Genomic DNA, 17,375 nt, shown 5'->3' on the forward strand with positions numbered 1-17,375 from the left:
CGCAATGGCACTTGGCCCACCACTATTGGCTGTGGCGCGGGTTCCGCCCTCACAACTGCGGAGCCAGCGGAGGGTGCACGTCTTACGCAGCGGGCGGCAGCGGCGGCGTTGGGGAGGCTGAGCTGTTGGCGCCTGCGGGCTGGGTGGGTCGTCTTTTTCTCTCTCACAGCCTTCCTGGATCTGGATCCTTCCTTGCCCGCTCGTGGGCCGTGCCTCTGGCCTTTGCAGGCCTCGAACCTGACCTTTTCTCTTCATATCCGGATCCAGGCTCCTCCCCAGCCCCCAACCGGGGTTCCGGACTTCTCCTCCCAAGAACGTCCATCACTGGCGTCCTCTCCCCCAGTGCTTTGGAATCTGACCTTTTTTCCCTAATATCGCTGATCCGGCCCCTGGGAACCACATTCAGACCCTAAAACAACAGTCTGACTCCTATCCTCTTGCCAAGGATCCAAGCCACCTCCCCCCACGGTGACAGGATAACTTATTCCCACCCTGGAATTGCAGAATAGCGTCCTTTCCCCAACCATCTCCTTTCCCTCGGCCTTACCCCAGTCTAGCCTTCTTTTTAACAGATCTGGGGTCCGAGACCCACAGCACCTCAGAACCCACCCTTTTCTTTCTCATTTGGCTCCTCCAGCGAACCTTCTCCATGTCGTCTATCTACAGGTACCCAGTCTGGGAAAAGATGGCCCCACGGCCACCGAAGGGCCTAGCCCCAGCTCTGCTCTGGGTCCTGAGCCTTTTCATTGGCCTCCCAAGCCCAGTTTTGGTTCAGCCCTCTCCTCCTCCCCAATCTTCTCCCCCTACTGAACCTCATCCATGTCATACCTGCCGGGGACTGGTGGACAGCTTCTACAAGGTGGGTGCACCAGTGTAATGGGAGGGGTCCAGCTACTATGGCATAGGGGTTGAGGTCTGGGCACTCTGGAATACAAGTCTTCATGAAGTCAAGTTACGGTTTGGTTACTCACTGGTTGTATGGTCTTGAGCAAATTGCCTCTCGGTGTCCCAGTTTCCTTGTCAATGAAATACAAATGTTAGAATGTGCCAGGCACTTTACATAGCTATTCCCAACTTCCTCCATTTCCAGGGCCTGGAGAGAACCATCCGGGACAACTTTGGAGGCGGAAACACTGCCTGGGAGGAAGAGAAGTTATCCAAATACAAAGACAGGTAAGGAGGAGGCTGGAGGGGCGGGTTTATATACCTCACATCCCAATCTCTGCTCTGCTAGTGGAGGCCTGGAGACAGTTGGGGAGCACTTATTCAGCAAATATCACTGAATATCTGTAGGACAGCACTAAACAAAACAGGGAACATCCCTTCTTCAAGGAGCTTACATTCTAGTAGAGGATACAGACAGTGAATAAGTAAATAAAAAATGTCAAATCAGGGGAAGAACAATAAAACAGGGTGGACAACAGAATGGTGCTCAACACATGACATTCAAACAGAGACCCACGATGAAGAAGCAAACTGTGTAACAATCAGGAAAGGATTTGGACAGTCAGTGAGACTGACTTGGTGTATATGAGAGGTGGCTGAATTTGGAGTGAGCAGAAAGGAGAATAGTGGAAGGTGAAGACAGAGGGTCTTGAGGGCCACAAAAAGGAGTTTAGATTTCATTCTGAGTGTGGTAAAAAGTCATTGGAGGAGTTCCTGTCGTGGTGCAGTGGTTAACAGATCTGACTAGGAACCATGAGGTTGCAGGTTCGATCCCTGGCCTTGATCAGTGGGTTAAGAATCTGGCGTTGCCGTGAGCTGTGGTGTAGGTCGCAGACTTGGCTCAGATCCCGACTTGCTATGGCTCTGGCATAGACCGGTGGCTACAGCTCCAATTAGACCCCTAGCCTGGGAACTTCCATATGCCACGGGAGCAGTCCTAGAAAAGACAAAAAAAAAAAAAAATTTTATTTATACTTTTTTTTGACTGTGCCCATAGCATGCAGAAGTTCCCAGGCCAGGGATTGAACCTGTGCCATGACACTGACAATGCTGGATCCTTAACCCACTGAGCCACCAGGGAATTTCTATTTATACTTTTAAAAGGTTACTCACAGACCTTAGGGGTCACGGGTGGAAGAGCAAGAAGACCAGCTGGGAGGCTAGTGCACAGTCTAGGTATGACAGCGGTGGTGGGCCATGGTGAGACGAGGTCAGATAATGGGTATATTCTGCAGATAAACTGATAGGACTTGATGATGGATTCATTATGGAGTAGGAGATAGAAAGAGTAGAGTTAAAGGTGCTCACTAGGTTTTGAGACTGAGCAACTGGGTGAATAGTGGGACTGTTTTCTGAGATGGGAAAGGAGAAGGTCTAGGGAATCAGGCATTTGCATTGAGCATGTTGGGCTGAGATGTCTGTTAAACAGTTGAGTAGTTAGGTTTAGGAGTCAGGAGTTCAGGGAAGATGTAGGGCTGGAAACATGAATGACAGTCACCAGCATATAATCAGTGTATAAAGCCATTGGACAGAATGAGATTATATTGAGAGGCCTGAGCCCTAGGTCAAACTGAGGAGAAGGAATCAGCAAGGCTTGGAGTTAGACCAGGTTTTCAGTTCTGACCCTTTGTACCTTAGGGAAAGTCACTTCACCTTGGTGATCCTCAGTTTCTTCATCTGTAAAATGGGAATATTAATACCAATTGCCTATTTCATAGGGTTGTGGTAAGGATTAAACTATGATGCCAGACTCTTTAAATATATATGATACATTTTAGGTGTATGTATATATTTACTTTTTTTTTTATTGTGGTAGAATGCAGTTACATAAAATTTACCATTAGAGACATTTTATACATTCACAGTGTTGTGCAACAGTAACCATTATCTAGTCCCAGACTGTTTTTATCCGCCCAAAGATACCCCTTCCCCACTGAGCACTCATTCTCTCTTCCCCCAGTTCTTAGCAACCATTAATCTGCTTTCTGTCTCTATGGATTTACTGATTCTGTTGGAGTCATACAGTGTGGTGTTTTATATGTGGCTTCTTTCACTTAGTGTAATGTTTTCTTGGTGCATCCATCTTGTAGCAAGTATCAGTACTTCATTCCTTCTTTAGGCTTATTAATATTCTGTTGTAATGATAGATCACATTTATTCATCAGCTGATGGACATTTGGGTAGTTTATTACCTTTTGCCTATTGTATATAGTATTGCTGTGAACATCTGTGTACAAGTTTTTGTTGAACACCTGTTTTACATTCTTTTGGTTATGTACCCAGCAGTGGAATCTTCGAGTCATATGGTGATTGCATGTTTATTGGATGAACTGCCAAACTGTTTTCCACAGTGGCTGTACCATTTTTTACTCCCATTTGCAATATAGGAGGGTTCCAGTTTCTCCACATCCTCACCAATACCTCTTATATTACATGATTTTAACCACATCTACCCAGCAAGGGTATTATATTCTGTTGTGCAGATGCAGTAACTGAGCTATCTTTCAACAAACCTGCAGGGGAGGCTTTGTCCCCATTTTACAGATGAGAAAACAGAGGTTCAGGAGAGGTTGAGTGACTTCCGCCAAGGTCACACCACTAGATTTCAACCTAGGACTCTCTGACTCCCCAAACCAATACCCTTTCCATTATGGCCTGTGGCCTTTCTTTTGATGTGAGGAGAGGCGGGAGGAGGGATGGTAAGGGGGGTAGGGGGGTGCTGGAGTGTGTCCCCACCACTCCTCCCTGTCTGGTCAGTGAGACCCGCCTGGTAGAGGTGCTTGAGGGCGTGTGCAGCAAGTCGGACTTCGAGTGCCACCGCCTTCTGGAGCTGAGTGAGGAGCTGGTGGAGAGCTGGTGGTTCCACAAGTGAGTGGTGGGGGCCTTCCAGGGCCAGCTGGTAAAGCAGGGGGTGGCAAGCTAGAGGCTGTGTCCTCTTCGGCCCCTTCCTCCAAACCCAGGGGTGCTAAGGACTGGATGGATGACCCAGACTCTCTTTCTGGGCTTCAGTCTACCCACCTGCCAAATGGGGAAAGGCGTGGCTCCAGCAGCCTGGTGGGTCTTGCGCCCCAGTTGGGCCGTATCACAGATTCTCTGGGAGGTTGGGGGGTGGGCAAGGCCTCTGACCCTGTCTCAGCCACCACTCTGTCTCCCTGCCTCAGGCAGCAGGAAGCCCCAGACCTTTTCCAGTGGCTCTGCTCAGATTCCCTGAAGCTCTGCTGCCCCTCAGGCACCTTTGGGCCCACCTGCCTTCGTGAGTTTTTCAAGTTCCTCTTGGGGGGTTGGAAGGGGACTGCTGGGGCAAGGGGTCCAGTCCTTGCCCTGCCCCCAACTGACTGTGTGAGCTCAGGCTGCTTAGATCACCTCTCTGGACCTCCATTCTCACTGGCTCACAGGGCTGGCAGGATGAACAGATCAGTGCAGAACAGCTCTGAAAAAAGACATGGGGTCAGACCGAGTCAGATTTGGCTGTGGTTTCTATCATGCATTTCTCATGCCTGGACCAGCCTAGGCCCCTTCCCTGGACTAAGGTAACCTTCCTAGATTCAGGCAGGTGCTTCCCTGAAGTCCCTGTTGTTACCATCTTTTTCTACACACAGTCCTGAGGCAGGAGCTGAACTTACTACCAGCCCCTTTTGAAAAATATCTCTGGAAGCTGCAGATATAAAGAGTTAGCAACAGGAGTTCCTGTTGTGGCGCAGCAGAAACGAATCTGACTAGGAACGGTGAGGTTGCGAGTTCAGTCCCTGGCCTTGCTCAGTGGGTTGAGGATCCGGCGTTGCTGTGAGCTGTGGTGTGGGCCGGCAGCTCCAGTTCCGTTTTGACCCCTAGCCTGGGAACCTCCATATGCCGAGGGTGTGGCCCTAAAAGGACAAAAGACAAAAAAAAAAAGAGTTAGCAACAGAAATAGTCAGTTCAATCCTGCTGACTATACACACACACACACACACACACAAAAAAAAAATAGTCAATTCAGTCTTTATAAAAGAAGACATTTATAAATAGCTAGCTGTTCCACAATGGGGTACTGGTTAAGTCAATTTCATACAGTTTTATGACAATATTATGTCGTCATTAAAATTGTTTTTTCTCTGGAGTTCCTGGATGGCACAGTGGGTTAAGGATCCAGTATTGTCACTGCTGGAGCTTGGGTCGCTGCTGTGGCATGGATTCAAACCCTGGCCTCGGAACTTCCACATACCGTGGATGTAGCCAAAAAGAGAAAAAACTTTTCTTTACAAAAATGTTTATTGATATGGGAAACATATTCTCCACATCCAAGGTTATATTTTTGATCTCACTTGGTTTGGTGTCTGCCCACAGCCTGCCCTGGGGGCACGGAGCGGCCCTGCGGTGGCTACGGGCAGTGTGAAGGGGAAGGGACTCGAGGGGGCAGCGGGCGCTGTGACTGCCAAGCTGGCTACGGGGGAGAGGCCTGTGGCCAGTGCGGCCTCGGCTACTTTGAGGCAGAGCGCAACTCCAGCCATCTGGTATGTTCGGGTAGGTAGCCAAGGGGTGTGGTGCTGGGCAGGAACTACTGGGTGCCTGTCTGCCCACCCTCATCCTTCCACCATTCCTCCCAGCTTGTTTTGGCCCCTGTGCCCGCTGCTCAGGACCTGAGGAATCAAATTGTTTGCAGTGCAAGAAGGGCTGGGCCCTGCATCACCTCAAGTGTGTAGGTGAGTGGGGCCCTGTCCTAGGTCTGGGGGCGTGGGCAGGGTCTTGGGCTTGGTCTCCCATCAACACACACATCTCTGGACTACACCAACCCAGCCCTCATCCTCATAGAGATCTCAGCCTAGTTAAAAAGGCAGAAAAGTCATCAGGTACATACAGTACAGACTTAACCATTGTGCAGTGAGAGATGTCCCTGCATCTCTTAGTGTTGGTGGGGAACCAGGAAAGGCTTCTTGGAGACAGTGTCACTTGGGTCAAGTCTTGAAACTTGAGGAAGGAACAAGGGAACAAGGTTACTGAACTTGGGAAATCTGGGTTCAAGACTTAGTTTGGTCCTTGCCTAGCCATTTGTATAAACAAGGGTAAAGGCTAAACTGCTGTGAAAAAAAGATCCCCAGAACTGTGGCTTGCAGAATATAGAGGTTTATTTTCATTTCCTGTCACAGTCTCAAAGCCAGTGGTCCAGGCTGGCAGGCAAGCTCTGCCTGTCCTGGTCATTGAGGACTCAGATTCCTTCTCTCTTACTGTGCAGTCTTCCCCTTGGGTGTTGTCTTCCTGGTTGAGGCTGGAACACAGGCATCTCTGTGTTTTATGACCTGGCATTTGAGATGTGAGAAAGAGAAGAAAGTGCGAGGAGGAGTCCCAGGCTCATTGTTTTAAGGCCAAGCAGAAAGGGGAGCACATCGCTTCTGTTTACATCCTGTTGGCCAGAACACAATCACAAGGCCGCACTTAGCAGGTTGAAAAATGTAGTCTCTAGCTGGCCAGCCCCAAGTCCAGCGGCACCTCTGTATCTGTGTTGGTGGACGGCCTGTAGTCTCTGCCACACCATTTGAGCCTGGCAGGTTCATCCCCAACAGTCCTGGCCTTAGCTTCCCTCTAAGTGCCAGAGGAATTGAAATCCCCACCCTGCTGGCCCCTTTGCAGACATTGATGAGTGTGGCACAGAGCGAGCCAGCTGTGGAGCCGACCAGTTCTGCGTGAACACGGAGGGCTCCTATGAGTGCCGGGGTGAGTGTCAGCTCCTGCCAGGAAGAGTGTGGGGAGGGTAGGAGGAATGGCCCCACGCCTTCCCCCACAAACTTACACCTTCCCAGGTACCAGAACCCCCCAGCCTCAGGCCTTTGCCTGAGCTGGGCTGCCCCCTGGCCCTATAGGCAGCTCTCACCCTTGTCTCCCGGCTCCCTTCTCCAGACTGTGCCAAGGCCTGCCTGGGCTGCATGGGGGCAGGGCCCGGCCGCTGTAAGAAGTGTAGCCCTGGCTACCAGCAGGTGGGCTCCAAGTGTCTCGGTGAGTGTCCTGCTACCTAGGAGGGCCTCGCCCGCCACCATTGGTGGGTGGAATGTGGACCGGGTGTGGGAAGGAAGCGTGGCATGTTGCCTGGGACAGGACGGAAGGGTGTCAGGATGTGGGCAAGACAGAGTCCAGGGTGCCACCTGTGGGACCCTGATGGTCAGGGCTCTGACCCCCTCCTTATCCTCCTTCAAGACGTGGATGAATGTGAGACGGCGGTTTGTCCAGGGGAGAACGAAAAATGTGAGAACACTGAGGGCAGTTACCGCTGCATCTGTGCCGAGGGCTACAAACAGATTGAGGGCATCTGTGTGAAGGAGCAGATCCCAGGTGAGCCCCAGGAGGAGGGGAGGGGAGGTGAGGCCCTCCTGAGGTGGCACGGAGACTTGACCCCACCTCTGATCTCCTAGGTGGCTTGTGGTGGCCCCCACACACCTCCCACGGTAGAAAGAAAATCAGGCTTGGCATCGAGTCATTTGCCTCTTCAAGCCTCTTTCCTCAGCTGTCCCATGGGACCAGTCCTTGCCCTGCTTCTGAGGGCTGTTGAAAGCCGTTGGACAGTCACAAGACAGTCATCTTCTTGAAGATGACAGAGGACAACCATAGTGACCACTTCCTCAGCTTCTGAGAGCGCGTCACATGCTATTCCAGGCATTTTGCATGTATTAGCTTATTTCACCCCTACAACAACTCCAGTGCTGTAGGTATTATTCTCAGCTCCATTTTACATAGTGGAGGCTGAGACACAGACAAAACAACTTGCCCAGGGCCATGGGGCAAGCAGGTGGCAGAGCCAAGGTATTGAATCCAGGCAGTCTGACCCTGGAGCCTTGCCAGTACACGTGCTCTGACCCAACTCCCGCATGGCCTTGGGCAAACCTCATCACCTCTCTGCACCTATTTCCTATTGAAGAGACAGGGATCATAACTGCCCTCTTGGAGCTGTTCCCTGCAGTGCATGATGCTGGGTGCAAGCATGCCAGGCAGGCATGGGGCAGTGATGATCAGGTGTGGGGGAGGCTCCAGGAACAGGACTCAAGTGACAGGCACTCTCTTGCTCAGAATCAGCGGGCTTCTTCTCGGAGATGACAGAGGACGAGCTGGTGGTGCTGCAGCAGATGTTCTTCGGGGTCATCATCTGTGCGCTGGCCACGCTGGCTGCCAAGGGTGACTTGGTCTTCACCGCCATCTTCATTGGGGCTGTGGCCGCCATGACCGGCTACTGGTTGTCAGAGCGCAGTGACCGTGTACTGGAGGGCTTCATCAAGGGCAGATAATCCTGGCCACACCTGCAGGGTCTCTTCCCCGCCCAGGCTGCCCCTGAGGGCGGGCCTCCCTCCCGCCTGGACACTTGAGGGACTTGCTTTATTTTTGAGAGTGGGGTAAGCATCCCCTGCCCACCTTATGGAGCAGCCCAGGCACCCAGGTCTGGGCAGGTGAGGCCCCTGGGGTGAAAGGATAGCCTTTAAGGGTGGGTACCATGAGACCTTGGCCCCAGGGGACTGGGCAGGCTTCACAATGTGTGTGAATTTTTTGAAGTGTCTCCTTGTGGTGGCTGCTAGTGAGCTTTGGCCCCTACCCAGGATGTGTGTGGGGAGGGGTCCCTGCAGGGGTGGGCCCTTCACAGCCCCCTCCTGCCAGCTGCATGCTGCCAGCTCCTGTTCCGTATTCACCCCCTGCCTCCCAGCCACTGATTTATTTATTCATCTCAGGAAATAAAGGACGATCTTGGAAAATAGAGAAGCTTCTGTCTTACTCCCTCCCCTCCCTCCACTCCCGCCTTGGGTTGGTCTAAGCTACTGAGAGCCCTTCCACCCTTGGGAAAGTTTCCTAAAACCCTGGGAAATTGAGGGCTGTCCTGATGGAGGAGCAGTAGAGAGAGGATAGAGGAGACGCCCTGAAGTTGAATTAGAAGAGAGGATGGAGGAACCAGGCTTAGTAAGGTGATGGATGTGAAGAGCTGAAGACCAGATAGAGCAGATAGGTGCTCCATAAAATATTGGTAGCCATTATTACTAAAGCCTTCAAGGGTTGAGTCCCCTTTCCTTTGGGAGTTGCAGTATACACAGGACTTGGAATTACTCAGGTCTGGGCCCTCCTACCTCTCCTCTGTACAGGATCCTGGCATGGCCAGAGGGAGGTGTGAGCCAAGTCCTAAGGGTTTATTTCTTTGGCACAAAGAGGACAGTCTGGACAAGCGAGCCTCACCTCTACACTGGAGGAGTCTGGAGGGGGTGTCTGAGGAACCTGCACCCGGTTCCCCATTCCCAAATCCATGCATGTCCACCCTGTATTCCGTGTAAGTCACAGCCTTTGTGCAAAATACCCGCTGAAAAAAAGATATTAAAAAAAAAAAAAAATCCGGCACGTGTGGGAGATGGGTTCACGCCCGGCTGTCTCGAAGCTGCAATCAAGTGGAGGCCCAGAATACTCCCAAAATGTTTTTCAAATGCTCTACTGTCCCAGTCGGTCATGCGGTGCGCGGTAAGGCCATTGACGCTCTGGTCCTGAGTTTCTGGCCTCCTTAGAGCTCAATGGTGTCACTGGAGGCGCTGCGGGAGTCCCCGGGCTTGCAGCGAGGCTGGACCCCACTCTGGGGCTCCCCGGGCCGGGCGGGAGCAGGGGCAGGAACTGGGGCAGACAGTAGCTGCACTGTGCTGGGCAGCTCATCCAGGGGCAGACTATCCACCGACGACAGCCCATGGCGCCATGGGTTCCAGCTGATCTTGAGTGAGCCGCGTGAGAAGCTGTCCACAGAGCTGCCGGAAACCGCCCCATCAGGCTCGTCCACTACGTGCTGTGGGACCGGCCCGCGCAGGCGCACGTCGCTGAGAGAACGGCAGCGGCCGCGTAGGAGCGAAGTGCCCGCTCCCTCGAGCTCGGCGTCGGGGTGGCTGCCCCGGCGTGGCCGCAGCGCGCCCCCAGGCGGAGAGGATAGGCCGCGCAGGCCGCAGCGTTGGAAGACGCTGTCACGCACCAAGTGCTCTCGGAAGAGCGCGGCGTCGATGCTTCGGCTCAGGTTGATGGGTGATGGCGGCCGCAGGTCCAGCTCGCTCATAGACGGCGCTGGCCCCACACTGCTGCGGGACAGTCTTGGGCCACCCTGGGGACCGCGGCCTAGAGACGCAGCCGAACCCCAGGCGCCTGAACTGGGCGTGGCCGGCATCCCACCTTCCGCCGGGTTGCGGATGAGGCTCTTGCTAATATCCAAGGTACCAGCGCCAACGCCACTGGGCCCAGCATAGCAATTGTTGGGGCGCTCGGGCACTTCGCTCTTGCTCGAGGGCGTGGGGCATGCCAGGCGCAGCAACTTAGCCCAGCAAGCGTGCTCCGTGGGAGGCCTGGGCCGTGCAGCAGCCAAGGCGGCCAGCGCCAGGGCGAGCGCCCACGTCAACTCCAGCAGGCGCAGCCAGAAGTGGACACCCCACCAGGCCCACGAGAAGCGACCCACCCGTCCCGGGCCAGGGTACAGCCAGAGCGAGGCCGCCAGCTGCAAGCCGCTGGCCAGCAGCCCCAGCGCGCCAGCCACGGCCAGCAGCCTAGGACCGGGGCTGGCATCCCAGCCCCTCGGCCCGTCCAGCAGGCGGCGACGGCACAAGCAGAGCGTGCCTAGAGCCACGGCCGCGCCCCAGGCGCAGGATAAGCCCTGAACCAGGAGGTTGAGCGCAGGCCTTGCTGACAGCAGGTCTGTAGTGAGCAGCCCCACGCCGTGTACCAACGCTAGCGCTCCCAGGAGGATGGGGTTCTGTAGCTGCTGTGGCAGCCCCGCGCCCAGGCCGAGCAGGGTCAGGGCTGCCAGCGCAGTGAGTAGCAAGGGGAAAGGCAGATTGTAGAGCACCAGGCCGGCACGTAAACCCAGCCGTGCCTGCGAGCCATATGGGTCGGTGAGCATGTAGGCGGAACGCAGCCCGGACGCCACCAGCACCAGCACCGCCGCCACCAGTGCCAGCCGAGGTCCCCCAGGGGCGGCTGCCAGCGAGGCCAGTGCCAACAACGCGGGCAGCAGGAATAGCACCCCCACCCCATAGACGTGCAGCTCCCAGGAAAAGCTCAGAACCCGCCGCAGGGGACCCCAGCGCAAAGGGGGTGCGGTGGCGTTGGCCGGGGGACTGGAGGCTGGGGCTGGTGCCATGGAGCTGGCAGAGGGCTCTGGAGGGGGTGGCTGGCCCAGGGCGCGCTGCGTGGTGACCCGAATGAGGCCCCGGCGTGACGTCGAGGGGGCCTGGACAGGGGGTGCTGGGGGATGGCTTTGGGGGCGCCCCGGCCACTCCTCGGCTTCATCTGCAATAATAACAATATTAAAATAGCCCTTTGAAACGTGCTCTTGATTTCCATCAATCTCTGGTGTGGTGAGCAAGTTAATTAACTTTTCCAAGCACACCTGTAAAATGGGAGGGTAACAGCACCTCCCTCATTGGTGGTGGTGAGGGTTAAGTGTTTACCACAGTACCCAGCACCCAGTAAGTGTTAAACGGATGTGACCTATCATTTTTATTAACATTCTAGCAGTTCTCAACAGGGCTGCATATGAGAATCACCTGGAGATCATCTCAATCAGAATTCCTTGGGCTGGGATCTGGGTATTGGAATTTTTTTAAAAGCTCCTCTGGGATTTGTGGAAGTTGGCTAATCACTGCACTAAATATACCTATTTTACATTTTAGAATTTTCTAGCCCAGAAAGTGCAAATGACTTCTCCCGGAGTACCCAGAGAGTATTAGTTTATTAGCCTAAGTCGTTTGAAGTTGTTGGCCATTTCCTTGAAGGAGGTGTTTGACCCCATTCACTCCCCACCCCTCCCAAATATACCTCACATGGGTTCTTAGTCATCACACAGAGTCCCCTTTTTTCCCCAAAGCCCCAGCCATGCCCTCACCTGGCTGCAGGGCTCCCACAGGGCTCTCTGTTCGGTTTGTAGTTGGGCCAGGGTCCGAGGGGCCAGGGATGAGGGACTTGGGAGTGCCTGGGGTCTCCACTGCTCCTCTCACCCGCTGGGGGGAGATGGGTTCTGCTCCGTTCATTGCTGCTACTTCTGAAATAACAAAAGAAGTCATCGCTTTGCCTGACCCTTGGCATTCCCCAAAATCGAATCCTCCAGGAGGGAGGCACGATCACCCTCATTTGCCAGAATGAGGAAAATGGGACCCAAGGGACCAGAGGTCACACGGAAACTGGGGCATCTGGCTGCCCTGGAACACTGCCCCTCCCAGCCCCGCGCAGCTCCCTCACTTTGATACCTACCTGGCTTGGGCTGCCCATCAGGAGTCTCAGAGGCAGGAAGATCTGAGGGCAGGGGGCCTGGGGAGCCCCTAACACTAGGGAGGTCAACCTCTTTGGGTGAGGGACTTGAAACACTGACTCCCCAGGCCTCCCCAGCCCCAGCTTTCTTAGGGAGCTCCATGGGCAGCTCCTCAGCAGGAGGAAGGCTTCTGGCCAACGCCAGGTCTGGCTGGGACCCAGGCTCCTGCGAGGATGCCCCCTCAGCTGGGGAGACTGGGCCAACAGCAGGGGCTGCTGGATCCTGCTGGCTGAGCAGGGGGCCTTGAGCTGTCTCCTGGAAGTCCTTACCCCCACCCTGCTCCTCCAGTACGGGCCTCATGATAGGGCCTACGTGAGGCACAAGAGTGTGGGGAGGGCCCCTGTGGTCCTGGGGGGATGTCTTTGAGACCCTGGTCTTGGCTTTGGCCACCAGACCCTCATCTCTAGGTGGCTGCTGTCCCACTGGGCCTTCAGGCTGTCCTGGGGTGGGAGGGACTGTGGCCATCCTGAGCTGGAGTCTGGGAGTTGTGGGGATGGAAGTGAGATGAGGGGCGCCCACTGGATAGGGGGCTGGTGCTTCTTGCTCCGAAGGCTCCTGTGAGTCAGGAGGTCCTGTCCAGCCCTGAGAACTTAGCCCTCGAGCCACCTGGATGTCATCAGGTCCTGGGAGTCCTTCTCTCTGAGCCCCATGGGCTGCTTTAGGTCCATGCAGGGCTAGGCCAAGGGAGTCTGCAGGCCCCTCAGGCCCCTTCTCAGCAGAGCTCTGGGGGTCACTGGAGTTCCAGGGACTCTCATCTCTGGGCTTCTCCCAGAGGAAGTCGAAGGCCCGGGGCTCTGGACCAACAGACCCCTTGGGCTGGGCTTCCAGGATCAAGTGCGGTTCTGAGTCCTCCAGTGGCCTGGGCAGGCCCCAGCCAAGGGCAGAGTCAGACCCCAGGGACAGCAGCAGCAACAGCAGCAGGAGGCCATACACACAGCCCTGTTGATTCCAGGCCATGGTCCACAGATGCCTGAGCCTGGAGCTTTCAGCTTCCAGTCCTCACGGGATGAGCCTACAAAAAGGAGAGGGGGTGGCACAAGAGGGTTGAGTCTCCCATGGCTGCCCCAAGGGGGCTGGTAGGAAGGAAAGAAGCAGCCCCCTATTTTACCTGCCCCTTCCTGTTCAATTACCCCTGTCTGGGGTAATTTTTTTTTTTTTTTTTTTTTTTTAAGGCTGCAACTGCAGCATATGGAGGTTCCTAGGCTAGGGGTCTAATCAGAGCTGTGGCCGCTGGCCTACACCATAGCCACAGCTACGCCAGATCCAAGCCAGGTCTGCAACCTACACAGAATATCCTTTTAAAACTGCATTTCAGGAGTTCCCGTCATGGCTCTGCAGAAACGAATCTGACTAGTAATCCTGAGGACACAGATTCCATCCCTGGCCTCGCTCAGTGAGTTAAGGATCCGGCATTGCTGTGAGCTGTGGTGTAAGTCACAGAAGCGGCTAGGATCTGGCGTTGTATGGCTGTGGCATAGGCTGGCAGCTACAGCTCCGATTTGACCCTTAGCCTGGGAACTTCCATGTGCCTTGAGTGTGGCCCTAAAAAGACAAAAACAAAAAAACAAGAAAAAACCAAACCCGCATCTCTGGTCATCTCACTTGCCCTGCTTCAAAACCTTCAGTGGCTCCCTGTCTCCCTCAGGAGAGAATATATGAGCTCATCTCCTGGCCTCCCAAGGCCACACCAGGCTGTTCACCTACCCCTCAACGCCCACTGGACTGTCTAGCATCCATGCCTTTGCTCCTGCCCTTCCCTCAGGCTTGAATGCCTTCTCCCTTCTTCACTTGCTGAAATCCTATTCTTTTTTTTAAATCCCATACTCAAGGCCCAGCTCAACTATCAGAGAGGTGGAAAGGAAGAGGAATATGCCCCTGCCTTTGAGGAGGGACCTGAGTTTGAATCCCAGCTTGGCGAACATTTCCTAGGTAAGTTACTTCACCCCTCTGCATCATGGTTTTTCCATCCGTAAAATAATAAAAGTACCAGCTTCAAAGGGGCTCTTATAAGACTTATATAACAAAATGCATTATGGGCCAGGCCTGTAATAGGAGCTTAATAAGGGCTTAGAGCCCTTTTGCTTTTCTCCTTGTCCAGAAAGCTTTCTTTCCCACCAGCCCCTTAACTATTTCAACAAATAATCTGGGCACATACTGTGTGCCAAGGCTTGGGGTTAAAGCAGTGAACAAGACTTACAAGACCCTTGTCCTCGTAGAGCTGGCTGTTCTAGGTAAGAGACAGACAATGAATGATTTTTAAAAAGATGAGCTATGGAGAACATAAAACAGGGTTAAGAGAGAGAGGGATGGGGGCCTACTTTACACAGGGGTGGCAGAAAGACCTCTCTCAGGTGACATTTAAGCTAAATGCTGAATGGGAAGGAGTCAGCTATTTGGCGATATCTGGAAAAAGCATTTTGTGGAGGGAATAGAAAGTGCAAAGACCCTTCAGCAAGAATGCAGAGCACAGCAGAGGTGGGAGAAAGGGGCAGAGGGAGATGAAATCAGAAAGGTGGGGCCTTCTCAGATGCCTGGAAAAGGCACCTGGATTTTGTTCTAAGTGTCACTCAGGAAGCCAGTGGAGATATTAAGCATGGGAGTGACAGATGTGATAAGGGTTTTAAGAGGGAGAAAAGCCAGTGTAGAAATCCAGGTAAGATGTGATGGTGGCTTGTTCCAGCTTGACTATTTTCTTCCCTGACAGAACCCCACCCCCAACCCAACCTTCCTGTCACACTGGTCACATAGTGTAATAATCTCCTGTCTCCCCCACCACCTGGGGCTTCTCAAAGGGCTGTGTCTGCCTCTTTCTTTCTTTCTTTTCTTTTGCTTTTTAGGGCTGCACCTGCAGCATATGGAGGTTCCCAGGCTAGGGGTCCAATCGGAGCTGTAGTTACTGGCTACACCACAGCCACAGCAACGCAGGATCCGAGCCGTGTCTGCGACTTACACCACAGCTCACAGCAATACCAGATCCTAACCCATTGAGCAAGGCCAGGGATCGAACCCACAACCTAGTCAATTTGTTTCTGCTGTACCACAACAGGAACTCCTGCCTCTTTTATTTCTTGTCGCCAGCAGCCTGGCTGGTGGATGGTCCCTGAAGGCTCCCCTTCCTGACAGTCCCTATGGAGCTGGGGATGCAGGAAGGGACCCCCATGGTCAGGAGAGGGGAGACTGCAGCTGTAGGGCCACTGCCTGGGTGTTTAGGGGCTTCCTCTCTGGGAAGCAGTTGTGCTCAGAGCTCCCTGGTTCCTAATCCTTGGTGGCTCACAGACACCTTGAGAAGCTGAGGAAAACCCCAGGAGCTCTCCCCAGGGAAATGCCTAGGTTCACTGAAGCTTGTGGGTAATTTCAGGGGGATCAAAGTCCCCTTAAACCCACCCCCAACTTGAGTTAATCTCTGCTTTGTTAGTTAATTCCTCAAACATTCTCCGAACCCGAACCCGTGCCCTGCTCCTGGCCCAGGTTAGGTGCTGGGGACCCAAGGAGAAGCCTCAGTCTCAGTGTCTGGATCGGGGTGAGCTGTGGGGAAGGACCCAAAGGCAACTAACATTGCACTGGTTAATAACAGTACTCTGTGTTGAGCTCTCCCCCACTCCACCTCCTGTGCTAAGCTCAGCTGCTTGTCCTCGATGTCATCCAGCCTTCCCAACACAAGCAGATGTGAGTAGACCCATTACATAGGGGAAGAAGCAAAGTTCAGAGAGGTTGAGCAACCAGCCCAAGGTCGCACAGGCTGCAAGTGGCAATAGGAGGGGCCGGGAAACAGCAGGGGCTCATTTTACACAGGCGGGTCCAAAAAGCTTTGCAGAGGAGGAGGCAGAGAGAGGAGCCGGCCTTGTATGAAAAGCGTATGCCATCTGCTCACCACCCCCATCCAAGAGATGTAGTCATCTCTGGACGAGGAGGGGGCTGCCCAGCCCTGGGTTCCAGCTGCTGCAGACATTTTTGGGGGGTGAGGGGGAGCCTGGTTCCTCCCTGCCTCTGGGCCTGGCGGGAGGCCGGCCTGGGGGCAGGGCGAGGGCCGCCGCAGGGCACCCGCTAGGAGCTGGTCCATCTCGGGTTACCTCTCCTTTTCCTCCATCTCCTTTCCCCTGGCTCCGCGCCTTCCCGCAGTGTCCCGGGTGGGGGTGGGCGCTGGTGCAGGCTCTGTCGCTCACGCTAGAGAGGGGGGCTGTAGGCCATGCTCCCCGCCGGAGCCCCGCCATCGCACCCTCCCTAGTCCAACTCCTCACCTGGGCGCCGAGCTGGCAGCCCCCGCGTTCACCTTGCGCGCGTCCCTGAAGCCGCTCGCCGCGCCGCATCCTCCGAGATGCTCAGACTTGGCTAACAGAGCCCGGCGCAGCCGATCGAGGAGCCCGCCCACAGGAGCGCCAGCCCCGCTTAACCCTTTCCCCTTAGGGGTGGATTCTTCTCCCAGTCTTGACCTCCCTTCTCTCTGAGATCCTCAGGGCTAAGAGAGGAACCGAGGTCACGTCCGATGGATGTGTAAATCACATCCGCTGGCACCTCTGAAAATGGAGCAGCCAATCTCTGTTTGCATACCTCCGGGGACGGGGAACTCACTTCCTTCGTATATCTAGCCCTATCTAGGGATACATACATACTACATTTTGGTGCACATGCACTAGCGTACCTATCAGATAATTTCCTACCTAAGGAGGCGTGGTTAGGTCTGCGGGTCTGCACGTTTTCAGGTCTGCTTGTCAAAATGCTCCAGGCCCCTCTTTGGATGCTATGAGGTCTAAATGTCCACCGTTAGATTAAACACATTAAGAGAAATCCACACAAGGCATACATGAGGTCATTAAATACGATATTGAACCTTTAATGGCATGGAGACATGCCTAGAGTAGGTTGTTGTCTATTTATTTAAACTTCAGCCATTTGAATTATGAAACTAATGTATGCTGATTGTCCCAATTCAAGCAACATAGAAATGTTCACAGAACATGTAAACTCTCACCCTTGGCCTCTTCAGCTTGGCCCCCCAGATATGCCCACTGTTAACACCATGCTCTTTGCTTTGCATCATATATATATATATATATATATATATATATATATATATATGCATTTTCTATAAAAATGGGATCATACTCTGCCTCTTATTCTAGAACTTTGTTGTGCCTTAAGCAGATATATGTTGGAAATATTT

The 17,375-nt window shown here is 53.8% G+C and overlaps 2 protein-coding genes across 11 annotated transcripts; one reads left to right on the forward strand and one right to left on the reverse strand.

Moving 5' to 3' along the window:
- Positions 1-88: 88 nt before the first annotated feature.
- Positions 89-8,653, forward strand: CRELD1 (cysteine rich with EGF like domains 1). 8 transcript variants are annotated; one of them, XM_084989437.1, is made up of 11 exons: positions 89-468; positions 667-859; positions 1,091-1,173; positions 3,703-3,813; positions 4,107-4,198; positions 5,269-5,445; positions 5,529-5,624; positions 6,550-6,633; positions 6,817-6,912; positions 7,111-7,245; positions 7,326-8,653. In XM_084989437.1, exons 2-11 carry the CDS (start codon positions 686-688, stop codon positions 7,460-7,462), a joined length of 1,185 nt encoding a protein of 394 aa, XP_084845563.1. In that variant the 5' UTR covers positions 89-468; positions 667-685; the 3' UTR covers positions 7,463-8,653. The 8 variants fall into 8 exon arrangements, with proteins under 8 accessions (XP_084845563.1, XP_084845561.1, XP_084845562.1 ...); XM_084989435.1 differs by having other exon boundaries at positions 7,978-8,653; XM_084989436.1 differs by having other exon boundaries at positions 89-143.
- PRRT3 (proline rich transmembrane protein 3) lies at positions 6,030-16,535 on the reverse strand. 3 transcript variants are annotated; one of them, XM_005669774.4, is made up of 4 exons: positions 16,453-16,535; positions 12,157-13,226; positions 11,792-11,947; positions 6,030-11,196 (listed from the first exon to the last, which is right to left on the reverse strand). In XM_005669774.4, the coding sequence occupies exons 2-4, from the start codon at positions 13,169-13,171 to the stop codon at positions 9,440-9,442; spliced, it is 2,928 nt and encodes a 975-aa protein (XP_005669831.2). In that variant the 5' UTR covers positions 13,172-13,226; positions 16,453-16,535; the 3' UTR covers positions 6,030-9,439. The 3 variants fall into 3 exon arrangements, with proteins under 3 accessions (XP_005669831.2, XP_084845514.1, XP_020924975.1); XM_084989388.1 differs by having other exon boundaries at positions 11,792-11,941; positions 12,153-13,226; XM_021069316.2 differs by having other exon boundaries at positions 16,285-16,535.
- Positions 16,536-17,375: the final 840 nt, after the last annotated feature.

This window comes from Sus scrofa, chromosome 13, assembly GCF_054392235.1.
Source record: "Sus scrofa isolate SSC_HxYL_T2T_F1_AM1 chromosome 13, Sscrofa_HxYL_maternal_Yorkshire_Landrace_v2.0, whole genome shotgun sequence".
In the NCBI taxonomy this organism is placed as follows: domain Eukaryota; kingdom Metazoa; phylum Chordata; class Mammalia; order Artiodactyla; family Suidae; genus Sus; species Sus scrofa.